The sequence below is a fragment of the Coenobita brevimanus genome, chromosome 84 (genome assembly GCF_032717465.1).
Source record: "Coenobita brevimanus isolate Jiangsu-jjx chromosome 84, ASM3271746v2, whole genome shotgun sequence".
Lineage (NCBI taxonomy): Eukaryota > Metazoa > Arthropoda > Malacostraca > Decapoda > Coenobitidae > Coenobita > Coenobita brevimanus.
In genome coordinates, this window is record NC_137037.1 from 2,657,966 (window position 1) to 2,673,760 (window position 15,795).

The 15,795-nt window shown below is 40.6% G+C and overlaps 1 protein-coding gene across 1 annotated transcript in view; it reads right to left on the minus strand.

Annotated features, from left to right (window-relative positions):
* Positions 1-3,762: 3,762 nt before the first annotated feature.
* Positions 3,763-15,795, minus strand: part of Fer2 (basic helix-loop-helix domain-containing Fer2) — a 46,409-nt gene continuing 34,376 nt past the window's right edge. Inside the window, exons 3-5 of the mRNA XM_080280246.1 lie at positions 9,880-9,973; positions 7,743-7,957; positions 3,763-3,872 (exon numbers count right to left, since the gene is read on the minus strand). Coding sequence (XP_080136372.1) covers positions 3,763-3,872; positions 7,743-7,957; positions 9,880-9,973 — 419 coding nt within the window. The remainder of the gene's footprint in view (positions 3,873-7,742; positions 7,958-9,879; positions 9,974-15,795) is intronic.

Sequence of the window (15,795 nt, forward strand, 5' to 3'; positions counted from 1 at the left end):
TCACACTCAATGGACGTAATAATATGACTTCCAGTTGTGTGTGTGTGTGTGTGTGTGTGTGTGTGTGTGTGTGTGTGTGTGTGTGTGTGTGTGTGTGTGTGTGTGTGTGTGTATGTATGTAGTCACGTTGGCCATACAACACTGATCTTTTTTTTTATAATAATGTCATTCGGTTATTTTTTTTTTTACAAGAAAATTATTCAGCATACAAATGAACACATTCTCTCCTTTATTGTCAGTTATTATTTATTTATTTATTTATTTATTTAGAAGCGATAAACGAATTATTATAAACAACTGGATTCATGATAATTGCAATAATTTTCGCTTCCACTCTTATTGTCATTATTTTTGATACTTTAAAAATTATATATATTTTTCCAGTGTACTTTTTCAGTTATTATTATTATTATTATTATTATTATTATTATTATTATTATTATCATTATTATTATTATTTATTTTCATCATCACTTTAATTATCACCACCAGCGATATCATTATTATTATTATTATTATCATTATTATTATTATTGTTATTATTATTGTTATTATTATTATCATTATTATTGTTATTATTATTATTGTTATTATTATTATTATTATTATTATTATTATTATTATTATTATCATCATCATCATCATCATCATCATCATCATTTTAATCACTACCTCCATCATCGATATCATTATTACAGTTATTATTATTATTATTATTATTATTATTATTATTTATTATTATTATTATTATTATTATTATTATTATTGTTATTATTAAACTCTTTCTCTAAATTTCCACGATATTGCGTTATTTACCTACCATAATTCCTTCACCTTAACTTGCCATAGAGCTTCTTCGTGACTAGCATCATAATCAAGTGTTACTCCCACTACTCAGCATTCACGATGGAGGGATGGCAATTTTAGGCCAGCCAATAGTGAAAGGAGTATATGCACTAATATGGAAAGGTAAACTGGTGTATCCCGGTATACTGGTGTGTCCCGGTATTTCGATATGATGCTTACCGGAACAGTGACGTATCGAGGTAAGTAATGCGTCCCGGTAACATTTAATTCCCGGTATACTGGTGGTGTTACCGGTATATTAGTGGCATTACCGGTATACTGGTGGTGTTTCCGGTATACAAGGCGTGTGACACTTCCCGGTAACGCGTGCATCCCGGTATACTGGTGTTGGCGGTGGTGTTCTGGTATTGTGGTGCATCCAGGTGGTATTCCCGGTATTTTGGAGTTAAACGTAATTTCCTGGTATTATGGGACACCCCGGTATACTGGTGTTGTGTACCGGTTCATCTTAGACGTTGTTACCGGGTTGAGGTCCTGGTATTGCGTCATATACCGGTAACTTATGCATCCCGGTATTCCTGTGTATACTGGTGCAGGTATTCCCGGTATTATGGTGTTACCGGTAATGAGACCAGTATATGCAGGTAAGCTAATGGTATTCCCGGTATTTCTATGCATCCCGGTAAACTAATGGTGTTCCCGGTATTTTGGAGGTATCCCGGTAAACTGGTATTGCTTCTGGTATACCGGTGATGTGTCCCGGTATTTTTGAGGTTGGTGTCGGTATTTCCCGGTACTGAAGTTAATCTATCCCAGTAAACCAAAGATAATCCCGGTATTTTTGCGTATCCCGGTATACTGTACTGGTGGTCCTCCCGGTATACTCATGGTGGTTCTGGTAACTAATGGCGGTTCTGGTATACTGGTGGTCCTACTGGTATACTGGTGATGTTACCGGTATACTGGTGTTGGTTCTGGTATACTTTTGATCCTACCGGTATACTGGTGGTCCTCCTGGTATACTATTGACGTTTCTGGTATACTGGTGGGTGTAACGGTACACTGGTGGTGTTACCGGTACACTGGTTGTCCTCCCGGTATACTGGTGGTCCTCCCGGTATACTGGTGGAGGTTCTGGTATACTGATAACGGCTCTGGTATACTGGAGACGTGCGATAAACCATCTCATACCAACTTCCCGGTATACTGGGTGACGCTAAGGGCTTATATTTACCGGTATTTGTGGAGTATATTTGTGGGCTTATATTTACCGGTAACCTAAGCATACCGGTCTACTAGTGGTATTTCCGGTATTGTGGTTTATCCCGGTAATCCGTAATTCCCGGTATAACTGGTATTATCCCGTTTTGATGGAGTGTGGGGTCGATATTTCCCGGTATTTTGCTGGTGTTTCCAGGTATTTCGATTTTAAGTATCAGCTTTATCCCGGTAACTGGTATATCCCGGTACACTGGTATTATTGTCCCGGTATTCAGTTATTTAGCAGAGAGAGAATGCAGGTACTGGTTCATCCCGGTATTGTGGTGTATATTGGTATTCTGGAGTCAGGCTTTGGTATATCCCGGTATTAAGTCTCCCGGTATACTGGTGGTATTGATGATGCCGGTATTCGCTGGTTTTACTAATACCCAGAATTATGGGATATCCCGGTATTGTGGAATGACACGCTGGTATAGTACGGTAACACATACATCCCTGTGTACTGGTATTATTGTCCTGTGTACTGGTATTATTGTCCTGTTTGCTGGTATTATTGTCCTGGTGTACTGGTATTATTGTCCTGGTGTACTGGTATTATTGTCCTGTGTACTGGTATTATTGTCCTGTTTGCTGGTATTATTGTCCTGGTGTACTGGTATTATAGTCCTGGTGTACCGGTATTATTGTCCTGTTTGCTGATATTTTTGTCCTGGTATACTGGTATGATTGTCCTGGTGTACTGGTATTATTGTCCTGATGTACTTGTATTATTGTCCTGGTGTACTGGTATTATTGTCCTGGTGTACTGGTATCATTGTCCTGGTGTACTGGAATTATTGACCTGGTGTACTGGTATCATTGTCCTGGTGTACTGGAATTATTGTCCTGGTGTACTGGTATTATTGTCCTGGTGTACTGGTTTTATTGTACTGGTGTTATTGTCCCGGTGTACTGGTATTATTGTCCTGGGGTCCTGGTATTGTTGTCCTGGTGTACTGGTATTATTGTCCTTGAGTACTGGTATTACTGTATCGGTGTACTGGTATTATTGTCTATGTAACTCATACAACCTGGTGTACTGGTATTATTGAACTGGTTATTGGTATTTTCCTCGTGTCCTGGTATTGTTGTCCCGGTGTACTGGTATTTTTGTCCCAGGAGCATACATATTGGTGTACTGGTATTTTCTTGGTAACTCATACATCCTGGTGTACTGGTATTATTTTCCTGATGAACTGGTATTATTGTCACAGTGAAATGGTATTAGTGTCCTGGTGTACTGGTATTATCTCTGTGTGCTGGTATTATTGTCCCGGTAACTCAAACATCCCGGTGTACTGGTATTATTGTCCCAGTCATTAAAGTATCCCAGTGTACTGGTATTATTGTCCCAGTACCTAAAACATCCCGGTGTACTGGTATTATTGTCCCTATAAGTCATATTCCGTCGTAGTGCTATTATTGTCCCGGTAACTCGTTCAGCCCGGTGTACTGGTATTAGTCTCCTATGTGTTAGTATTGTAGTTCCGGTGTACTGGTATTACTGCCCCTGTCCAGTGGTATCATTGTCCTGGTGTACTGGTATTACTGTCCCGGTAACTCAAACATCCCGGTATAGTGGTATTTTCTTTAACTCATACCGGTGCACTGGTAATACTGCCCCTGTCCACTGGTATCGATGTCCTGGTGTACTGGTATTATTGTCCTGGTGTGCTGGTATTACTGTCCCGGTATTCAGTTGTTGAGAGAGTCCCCGGTGAGAGAGACTGACGAGAAGATGGAGCGCCTACCGGGACTCACACCCAGGTTCTCCCAGTTGATCCACGATAACCGGGCTGTGAGGTCTGGGGGCAGGGAAGTATATCTATTACATGGTTATAGATAGATAGATAGATATATATATAGATAGATAGATAGATGGATGGATCGATGGATGGATGGATATATAGGTAGATAGATAGATAGATAATAGGTAGGTAGGTAGGTAGGTACGTGGATAGATAGATAGATAATAGGTAGGTAGGTAGGTAGATAGATAGAGAGATAGATAGACTGACAGACAGATAGATAGCCAGGCTGTGAGGTCTGTGGTCAGAGAATTATACCACATGGTTATAGATAGATAGATAAATAGATAGATAAATAGGTTAATTGATGAATGGACAGATAGACAGATAGGTGGGTAGGTAGGTAGGTACAGTAGCTATGGAGGTAAACAGGTAGGTAGGTAGATATATATATACGAGTAGGTCGGTAAGTAGGTAGGTAGGTAGGTAGGTAGATGGATGGATGGATGGATGGATGGATAGATAGATAGATAGAGAGAGAGATAGATTGATTGATTGATAGATAGGTGGGTAGGTAGAGAGGTAGATAGATAAGTAAATAGATAGATAAATTTATATATATATATATATATATATATATATATATATATATATATATATATATATATATATATATAACAGATATGCAAATCATGTAATACACAGCTAACATAGTCCACTTTAGCTGGAGACCTCCTGTGTTAATAAGAATAAATCGCTAAAGAAAAAGCATTGCGGGTTCTACAAAATCCGTGGAGAATATTCGGACTTGTACCCCATCCTCTGCTGTAAATCTGTAAATCGACAATACGTAAAAGAATTGAAATTATCTTCGTTTTTTCTCTGGTGTAAATCTGTAAATCCACAACACGTAAAAAGAATTGAAATTAGCCTTGGCACTCTTACGCTATATTTGACACCGATGCGAAGGAAGTGACCGTCTGACACCACTGCCACTCCATAATCTATCTAAATACCTGTCTCTTTCTCTGTGTCTATCTACCAGTCTGTCTGTCTGCCTTTATCTTTTTTTTATGCTAGGAAGAAGGAACCAAAGGCTACGAGCCGGCAAAAAGTTCCTTCTAAGAAAAAAAAAAAAATACGAAAGAGAGCCAAATTCAAGATCTGTTCATTTCGAGATGCCTGGACACACTGCGTTTGAAAGACTGGAGATCATAGGAAGTAGGAAATACAGACAGAGGGAGACAGTTCCATAGTTGACCTGTTGCATAAATGAAGGAGTGGGAACGGTTAACTCTTGCATTAGAGAGTTAGACAGAAAATGATTGAGTTTGCTGCTAGACGGGTGCTACACGCCCGTCGTAGAGGTGGAGGGATGCAAGCAGACAGTTCAGAGGAGCAATGACCATGAAAGTAGCGATAGAAAAGAGATAAAGAGGCAACAATGCGGCGAAGAGACAGAGGTTGAAGGGAGTCAGTAAGAGGAGCAGGGTTGATGAGACGAAATGCCTTTGACTCCACCCTATTAAGAAGAGCTGTATGTGGGGAGCCTCCCCACACATGAGAGTTGTACTCCATACAGGGGCGAATAAATCCCGTGTATAAAGTCAACAACTGTGCAGGGGTAAAAAAGGTACGGAGTCGGATTAGCACACCTAATCTCTTGGAAACAGATTTTACCAGAGATGTAATATGATCTTTCCAAGATAAATCCCGAGTGAATGAAACCCCAAGCATGTTCATGGATGATGCTGGATTAAGTTGGATATTATTAGATTTTAATGGGTACTCCTGTGGAAGATTGTGTCGGGTTGATAGGTGTAAAAACTGAGTCTTAGATGCATTAAAAACAACAAGATTATTTTTACCCCAGTCAGACATACGAGCCAGGACAGACATTAAGAGTGCCATAGCCTCATCCCTTGATTATTGAAGTAACTGCTGGGATGGACGTTGCGGGAACCGAATGGAAAGGTGAAGGGTGGAATCATCAGCATACGAGTGGATAGTGTTAGATGTACAGCTTAGAAGGTCATTGATGAATAAAAGGAAGAGAGATGGTGATAGGACAGAGCCCTGAGGAACACCACTGTTAATAGATCTAGGAGAAGAACGATGGCCGTCTACAACAGCAGTTATAGAACGATCAGAAAGGAAGCTGTTGATGAAGGCACGGATGGAAGGGTAGAAACAGTAAGAGGGCAGTTTGGAAATTAAAGATTTATGCCAGACTCGACCGAAAGCCTTTGAGATGTCAAGTGCAATGGCAAAGCTTTCGCCAAAGTCCCGAAAGGAGGATGACCAGGAGTCTGAAAGGTAGGTGAGAAGATTGCCAGGTGAACGTCCCTGACGGAACCCAATTGACGATCAGAAAGAAGGTTGTGATAGGAAAGATGCTTCAAAATTTTTCTGTTAAGAATAGACTCAAAAACTTTTGAGACACAGGATGTTAAAGCAATTGGACGATAGTTAGAGGGCTTGGAATGGTCACCCTTCTTTGGGACTGGCTGAATGAGAGCAAACTTCCAGCAAGAAGGAAAGGTACAAGTTGATAGACAAAGGCAAAAGAGCTTGCCTAGGCAGGGCAAAAGCACAGAAGCACAGTTCTTGAGAACAACAGGAGGGACTCCATCAGTCCCATATGCCTTGTTAGTACTGAGGCCAGTGATGGCAGAAAATACATCAGCTGAAGAAATTTTAATGTCAGCCATGAGGAAGTCAGAGGGGGGAAGTGATGGAGGAACAACACCGGAAGCGTCTAAGGTGGAATTGGAGGAGAAAGTCTGAGCGAAGAGCTCTGCTTTATCAGTAGAAGAAATAACTATAGACCCATCAGAGTAGAAAAGAGGAGGGAAGGATGATGAGGTAAAGTTGTTAGAAAGGTTTTTGGCAAGGTGCCAGAGGGAGCGGGATGAATTCAAGTTGGAGAGTTGAGAGCATTTAGTATGGATGAAATTATTTTTAGAAGAGCGAAGAACAGACTTAGCACGATTCCTGGCAGAAACATATAAAAGATGTGATTCAGGGGTGTGTTGGCTCCGGTACCTTTTATAGACCCTCTCATTGCTGCGGACAGCATTAGAACAAGCGTGATTAAACCAAGGCTTTCTTGCATTAGTCAAAGGATATGAGAAAGGAATGTACGCTTCCATAGCCGAGAGAATAACTTCCGTAATCCACAAGGCACACTCAGATGGCTCCTGGCCATGGAAGCAATAATCATTCCAGGGAAAATCAAAGAAGTACTGCTTGAGGGCCTCCCAATCCGCAGCTCCAAAGTGCCACAGACGACGTTTCTTTAGAGGGTCCACAGGCCGTACCGGAGCGATAGGACAGGTTAAGGTGATAAGGTTGTGATCGGAGGAGCCCAACGGAGAGGAAAGATTAACAGTGTAAGCAGAAGGATTAGTTGTAAGGAAGAGGTCAAGTATGTTGGAGCTCTCTCCAAGGCGGTCAGGGATACGGGTAGGATGCTGTACAAATATCTGTACTAAATATATGTTTCTAATGATGTCTACTATCTATCTGTCAAGTGTTTGTATCTATCTGTCTCTCCATCTACCTATCCTAGTCTATCTATTTATACATATATCTGTCTATCTATCTATCTATCTGTATATCTATCTATCTATTCATCTATCTATCCTAAAATCATTCTTACCACTAGTCTACCAATAATATGAGTGATCAGACTGCATTTCCTCTCTCAGTCTATTTCTGTCTGTTTGTCCATCTATCTTTCTGTCTATCTATCCATCCATCCATCCAATTATCTATCCATCTATCCATCCATCTATCCATCCATCTGTCCTTACCATTCGTGTTCCATATGACGCTGATCTGACAGTCATCGCTATTTCTCTATCTATCTATCTGTCTATCTATCTACCTACCTACCTATCTATCTATCCATCCATCTATCCTTACCACTCGTGTTCCATATGTGACACTGGTCGGACGGCAGCTCCCCTCTCAGTCCTTTCTCAATGTGCGTCACGGGGTCCAGTTCTGAGGTCAAGAGTTCCCTTAGAAGAGCGATGTAGGCGATGGCGAGGCGTAGCGTGTCTATCTTGCTGAGTCTCTTCTCGTAGGGGAAGGTGGGCACGTGTGTTCGTAGCTCCTCAAAGGCTGAGTTTATACTGCTGGGGAAGCGAGGACAGAGTTAGTGTCTTAGAGAGAGAGAGAGAGAGAGAGAGAGAGAGAGACTGGAGGATGGAGGGATCACAAGAGAAAGGGGAGATGTAAAGAGAAAGTGTTTGGAAAATGAGAGAGAGAGAGAGAGAGAGAGAGACTGGGGGATGGAGGGATCACAAGAGAAACGGGGAGATGTAAAGAGAAAGTGTTAGGAAAATGAGAGAGAGAGAGAGAGAGAGAGAGAGAGACAGAGAGACAGACAGACAGAGACAGAGACAGAGACAGACAGACAGACAGACAGATAGATAGACAGACAGACAGACAGAGGGAGATGGAAGGGTCAGAAAAGAGACAGAGGGGTGGATATAAAGAAATGGAGAGAGAGAGAGAGAGAGAGAGAGAGAGAGAGAGAGAGAGAGAGAGAGAGAGAGAGAGAGAGAGAGAGAGAATATACTGCAATTATCACCCTAATCATGGGCTCTGTAATCTTGTGTTATTTTCCACAGAGCATCTTAGTTTCCAACCCTTGGTGTGGTTTAATCAAAGGGTCTCAGGAGGAAAGGGTTTAACTCCGGGACTAGAAAGAGGAGGCAATACTAAATCAAAAATCTATCTATAGCCCTAATCCTGCAAAGGGGTGGCCGCAGACAAAACGCCTCCAAGTCGCTCTGTCACCCACCATTTGACTGCCCTCCCCCCGACACACTTCCCCCTCCCTCATATACCTCTCAGCTCCATCCCTCCACCTCATCCTCGGTCTTCCCCTCCCTCTCCCTCCCTCCACTGCACCTACAGACACCCTCTTAGTCAGTCTTTCATTCTCCATTCTCTCCACATGTCCAAACCACCTCACTGTATTTCTCCTAATTTTCTCAGCCACATCCAAATAAAAAATGCTATATCAAAATGAGTCCAGTTCTCAACCGCTACGGATCCATAATCTCCGGTGACCTCAAATGATACAGGTCACGCTCGTAGGTCACATAGGTCACCAATAACAAGCTCCGTGATGATTGAAGGACCAAAGCTGATAAGGACATTTTTGCTAAGAATTTCCTCGTGTATTCTATCTGTCTATCTATTTATTGTCAGACGCCTTAATTTCGTAAGGGGTGGCCACAAACAAATCGCCTCCATGTCGCCCTGTCCCCCGCCATTTCATATATCATTTTCCATAATTATGTCCTTACCTCCCGGGACACTCATTATAAATATTACAGTTTGTAGCCACGCGATTTTTCATCTATCTATTTATCTACAAATCTATCTATTTTCTATCATCTATCTATGTGTATCTGTCTATCTATCTATCTATCTATCTATCTAATGTCTATCATCAATCATCTGTTATTATCTATCTACATATCTATCAATGTGTTATCTAATATCTATCATCGTTATCTATCTATCTATCTACATATCTATCTATATATTATCTATCATCTATTATCTATCTATCTATCTACATATCTATTCTTTACCTGTCATCTATCTACCTATATATCCCCCTACATACTGTACACCTCTACATGCCACTATTTCGGCGCTAACACCCACCGTCCATACTGAATACATACTAGGAACGTCTCATACAGAACAGGTGTATTGATATTACCTGGGCCGTAGGTAGCCTGATACTGTATTATTTTCCACAGCCTAGTTCTACATCGTATAGCCTCCTCAAGCATAAGTTCTCATCAGCTTAGAATTGGTATGTTTTTATAACCAGGCAATTCCCCCGCCAGGCCATAGGGGTGCCACCACGTGAAGGCGTCTCTCTCTCCAGCAAGCATACTCCCTGCGCACTCAGTATACTCCCTGTGCACTCAGTATACTCCCTGCGCACTCAGTATACTCCCTCTGCACACAGTATACTCCCTGTGCACTCAGTATACTCCCTGCGCAATCAGCATACTACCTGTGCACTCACCTGAGCATACGTTTCCTCTCCCTGATGTTGGCGGCGTGGCGTTGTACTCTGTATGGAGAGCCACTCGGGTAATACTCATCCTCTCCCTCCTCACCTGGGAAAATAGATACAGTAGATAGACAGATAGACAGACAGATGGATGGATAGATATATGGACAGATTGATAGTTCAATGGATAGATTTATTGATGGGTAGATGGATGGATTGGTGGATGGATGGATAGATGGATAGGGAGATATACATGGAAGGATGAGTGGATGGGTGAATAGATGGATGGATGGATGGATAGATACTCATAGATAGACAGGTTAGATAGATAGATAGACTGACACACAGGGCCAAAACATCATCTCTTCACTTCGTCTTAGCCAAAAACATTGTAATCCTCTTTTCATATTCTTTTTCCACCTTTATTTTAGTTATACCTCGACTTCCCCCCCTCAGCTGAATCCGCCCCCTATTTAATTTACTATATGGTTGTATCTGAAGGTATCTGATATTATAAACACACTATTTCTACTTTATTTGTATTTATTTCTTTATTTATTCCTGTTTCTAAATCCTACATCTGTCTCATGTACTGGTGGGAAGTTGGATGATGATGATGATGATGATGGTGATCGTGATGATGGTGATGATGATGGTTGTGGTGATGGTAATGATGATGATGATGATAATGATGATTGTGGTGATGGTAATGATGATGATGATGATGATGGTGATGATGATTGTGGTGGTGGTAATGATGATGATGATGATGATGATGGTAGTGGTAATGATGATGATGGTAATGATGATGACTGTGGTGGTGGCAATGATGATGATGATGACTGTGGTGGTGGTAATGATGATCATGATGATGATGATGATTGTGGTGGTGGTAATGATGATGATGATGATGATGATGACTGTGGTGGTGGTAATGATGATGATGATGATGATTGTGGTGGTGGTAATGATGACGATGATGATGATGATGATGGTGATGATTGTGGTGGTGGTAATGATGATGATGATGATGATGATGATGACTGTGGTGGTGGTAATGATGATGATGATGATGGTGATGATGCTTGTGGTGGTGGTAATGATGATGATGATGATGATGGTAGTGGTAATGATGATGATGGTGATGATGATTGTGGTGATGGTAATGATGATGATGATAATTATTACGCATCAGATAATCCCTTCAGCTTGAGGATTTTTTTCTCGTGATTTTCTTGCCACCACCTGACGATTCACACACACACACACACACACACACACACACACGGTCTCTTATAAACACGTACGTCTCACAGTCTTTCTCTCTCTCTCTCTCTCTCTCTCTCTCTCTCTCTCTCTCTCTCTACCGTGTGGAAGGAATTTTTTTTTGTTCGAGTAAAGATCTATCCTTCAATAACCCCTTCAGAACGAGAAGTTTTTAGTTCAAAATTATTCCCTTGAAGTAGTAATAAAAAGTCACCTCTCTCTGTCTTTCTCTCTCTCTCTCTCTCTCTCTCTCTCTCTCTATCTATCTATCTATCTATCTATCTATTTATCTATCACTATCTATGTATCTATTTTCTGGGTTACTTTTTTTTATATATACCTGACTATTAGTTTTTTTTAGATGGTTTTAAACTATACTTTACTATCTTTAACAAGTTTTAAAATGACGTTGATAATTATTTTACCTTTTAAGAGTATATAGATAGATAGATAGATAGATAGACAGATAGATAGATAGATAGATAGATAGATATAGATATATACTGTATATATATATATATATATATATATATATATATATATATATATATATATATATCCCATTGGAGCCCAGTGTCCTCTATATAGGACAGAACTGGGAATTTTCAAATCTTAATAAAGTAGGGAACCCCCGGGTAGGGACCTGTGAGCTTCGCGACTATGAGCCGATAGGCGGAGGGCGGTACGCTTAGTGCCCTGCCGGCACAATGCCTCGCTCAGGAACCCTGGGATCCAATGGGATATATATATATATGTATATATATATATATATATATATATATATATATATACAGTATATATATATATATATATATATATATATTTGCAGCTTTGTATATGTACTATACTCCTTTACTTTGTTACTAGTCACGAAGAAGTGCTTTGGAGTGGATGTAGAGATGTAGCATTGACCCTTTTATCACTGAGTTACAGAAAGCAATAGAATAACACTAGACTTTGATGCTAGTCACGAAGAAGTGTATCCGGTTATGTATTGTTTTAGTGAAGCTACAAAACGATTTTATGTGGTTTTACATCCTTTCCATAGCACTTCTTCGTGACTAGCATCATCGTTCAGTGTTGGTCTCACTACTACTGAGCGTTCAAGATGGACAGGCGGGAATTTTGGTCCAAGTTAATGGAAAGTTCCGATAATAATGATAATAATAATAATAATAATAATAATGACGATGATGATGATGATGATGATGATGATGGTGATGACGATAATATGATGATAAGATCGTCAGATACTGCAGCAACAGCAGCAACAACTGATATTATTATTATTATTATTATTATAGCACTACATCAAACGCATTCTACACACCTCTTTCGATAGTGTTAAAGAAAGAACATTTTTTTTTTTTTCACATTTTTGCTCATTTTGAAACATATATATTTAAAGTGGCCAATATGGCGAGTGTGGCTGCTCTGAGAAACTCCATACTTTTTCAAACGTAACCTTTCACGGATTTTCGTCCCTTTGCAGTTAATTTCCCATAGGTCAGTGGCAGAATAAGACAATACTGCGACTCTGCATCACTTTCCATAGCACTTCTTCGTGACTGGCACCATATTCTAGTGTTGGTTTATCACAGCATAGCGTTTAAGTCAGGGAGATGGAAATTTCAATTGTTTAAAGTGAGTAGAATTAAAACCATTATTATTATTATTATTATTGTTGTTGTTGTTGTTGTTGTTGTTGCTGATGATGATGATGATGATGATGTTGTTCTGATGTTTTAAAGATCTTCATTTTTTCTTTTTCTATTTTCAGGTTTGTTTTGGGTTTATATCTCGCCTACTACATCTCAGGGGCGAGCAACAGGTCCTTCTCGCCCTAAATGCCTGGCCTGAGTCACCTAGCCCCGGGCCCTTACGCTCCCACTGGTGCAATAAAGGACAGCATGGATGAAGGTATGTCTTTACTTTTGCCTTATTAAATACAGGTATATTCCTATTTATTTATTTATTTATTAATTTATTATTAACAAACGGATGTAGAGAATTGAGGGGTACGATTTATCATTATTATTATTATTATTATTATTATTGTTAGTATTATTATTGTCATTATTATTATCGTTATCATTATTATTATTGTTATTGTTATTATTATTATTATTATTATTATTATTATTATTATTATTATTATTATTATTATGTTTTAAGGTATATAGTGGTATTTGGGGGCGCCCATCATCCACTCACTCGATGTAGTGCTGCTCTCGAGTGGCTGCCCTTTCTTCCTTCTTTCCTTCCTTCCTTTTATGTCTTTCTTTCCTTCATTCTTTCCTCTTCCTTCTGCCTACGGGTGACTCTACATTGAGTGACAAGCCAAATAGTTTCCTGTACACCAGGAAACCATTTACTATTCAAGGTGGTAACCATATAAACAAATTATGGCGCCTGGTGGTTTAGTGGGTAATTAAGACGCTCCAATCGGATTGAGCCGGTGAAGGTTTATATCCAAGGGGTGGTTGGGGTTTATTGCTCACGTAATGCCACTCAGGAGTGGGTGAGGCTGGTCACTCTCATCTGAAATGTCAGGACCAACTTGCCTAGCCCTGAGCTCCTACGCTCCTCGTGGGGCAACACAGGATTAGATACTGATGATGATGATGATGATAATTAAGGTATACAAGGCCAAAGTTTAAGTTTTAAGATACTGGTATATATCGTTTCTAATTTTCTTTCTCTTTCTTGTATTAAGGTATACTTCGCTATATTTTGAAGGCTTTAAGGTGCAAAGTATATACCAATTGTGTATAAGGTCTTCAGGTATAAGCTGCCAAGTTTTCCAGGTCTTAAGGTATACTACGCCAATTTTTCCAGGCCTTAAGGTATACTACGCCAATTTTTCCAGGCCTTAAGGTATACTACGCCAATTTTTCCAGCCCTTTTCACGGATCCACCTGGTGAACAAGCCTACATCTTTTCTATCCTTAATGACCTAGAGCAGCTTGTACAGCACCCTACCCGTATCCCTGACCGCCTTGGAGAGAGCTCCAACATACTTGACCTCTTCCTCACAACTAATCCTTATGCTTACTCTGTTAATATTTTCTCTCCGTTGGGCTCCTCCGATCACAACCTTATTACCTTAACCTGTCCTATCACTCCGGTACGGCCTGTGGACCCTCCAGGGAAACGGCGTCTGTGGCATTTTGGAGCCGCGAACTGGGAGGCCCTCAGGCAGTACTTCTTTGATTTTCCCTGGAATGATTATTGCTTCCATGGCCGTGAGCCATCTGAGTGTGCCTTGCGCATTACGGAGGTTATTCTCTCGGGCATGGAAGCATACATTCCTTTCTCATATCCTTTGACTAACGCAAGAAAGCCTTGGTTTAATCACGCTTGTTCTAATGCTGTCCGCAACAAGGAGAAGGCCTACAAAAGGTACCGGAGCCAACCCACCCCTGAATCACATCATCTTTACGTTTCTGCCCGGAATCGTGCTAAGTCTGTTCTTCGCTCTACTAAAAATAATTTCATCCATACTAAATGCTCTCAACTCTCGAACTCGAATTCTTCCCGCTCCTTCTGGCACCTTGCCAAAAATCTTTCTAACAACTTTACCTCATCATCCTTCCCTCCTCTTTTCTACTCTGATGGTTCTGTAGCTATTTCTTCTACTGATAAAGCAGATCTCTTCGCACAGACTTTCTCCTTCAATTCCACCTTAGACGATTCAGTTGCTGTTCCTCCATCACTTCTCCCCTCTGACTTCCTCATGGCTGACATTAAAAAAATTTCTTCAGTTGATGTATTTTCTGCCATCACTGGCCTCAGTACTAACAAGGCATATGGACCTGATGGGGTCCCTCCTGTTGTTCTCAAGAACTGTGCTTCTGTGCTTACACCCTGCCTAGGCAAACTCTTTCGCCTTTGTCTATCAACTTGTACCTTTCCTTCTTGCTGGAAGTTTGCTCTCATTCAGCCAGTCCCAAAGAAGGGTGACCACTCCCAACCCTCCAACTATCGTCCAATTGCTTTAACGTCCTGTATTTCAAAAGTTTTCGAGTCAATTCTTAATAGAAAAATTTTAAGGCATCTTTCCTATCACAACCTTCTTTCCGATCGTCAGTATGGGTTCCGTCAGGGACGCTCCACTGGCGATCTTCTCACCTACCTTTCAGACTCCTGGTCATCCTCCTTTCGGGACTTTGGCGAAAGCTTTGCCATTGCACTTGACATCTCAAAGGCTTTCGATCGAGTCAGGCATAAATCTTTAATTTCCAAACTGCCCTCCTACGGTTTCTATCCTTCTATCTGTGCCTTCATCGCTAGCTTCCTTTCTGGTCGTTCTATAGCCGCTGTTGTAGACGGCCATCGTTCTTCTAGATCTATCAACAGTGGTGTTCCTCAGGGCTCTGTCCTATCACCAACTCTCTTCCTTTTATTCATCAATGATCTTCTAAGCTGTACATCTAACCCTATCCACTCATACGCTGATGACTCCACCCTTCACCTTTCCATTCGGTTCCCGCAACGCCCATCTCAACAGTTACTTCAACAAACAAGGGATGAGGCTATGGCGCACCTAATGTCTGACTTGGCTCGTATCTCTGACTGGGGTAAAAATAATATGGTTGTCTTTAATGCATCTAAGACTCAGTTCTTACACCTATCAACCCGACAAAATCTTCCACAGGTATA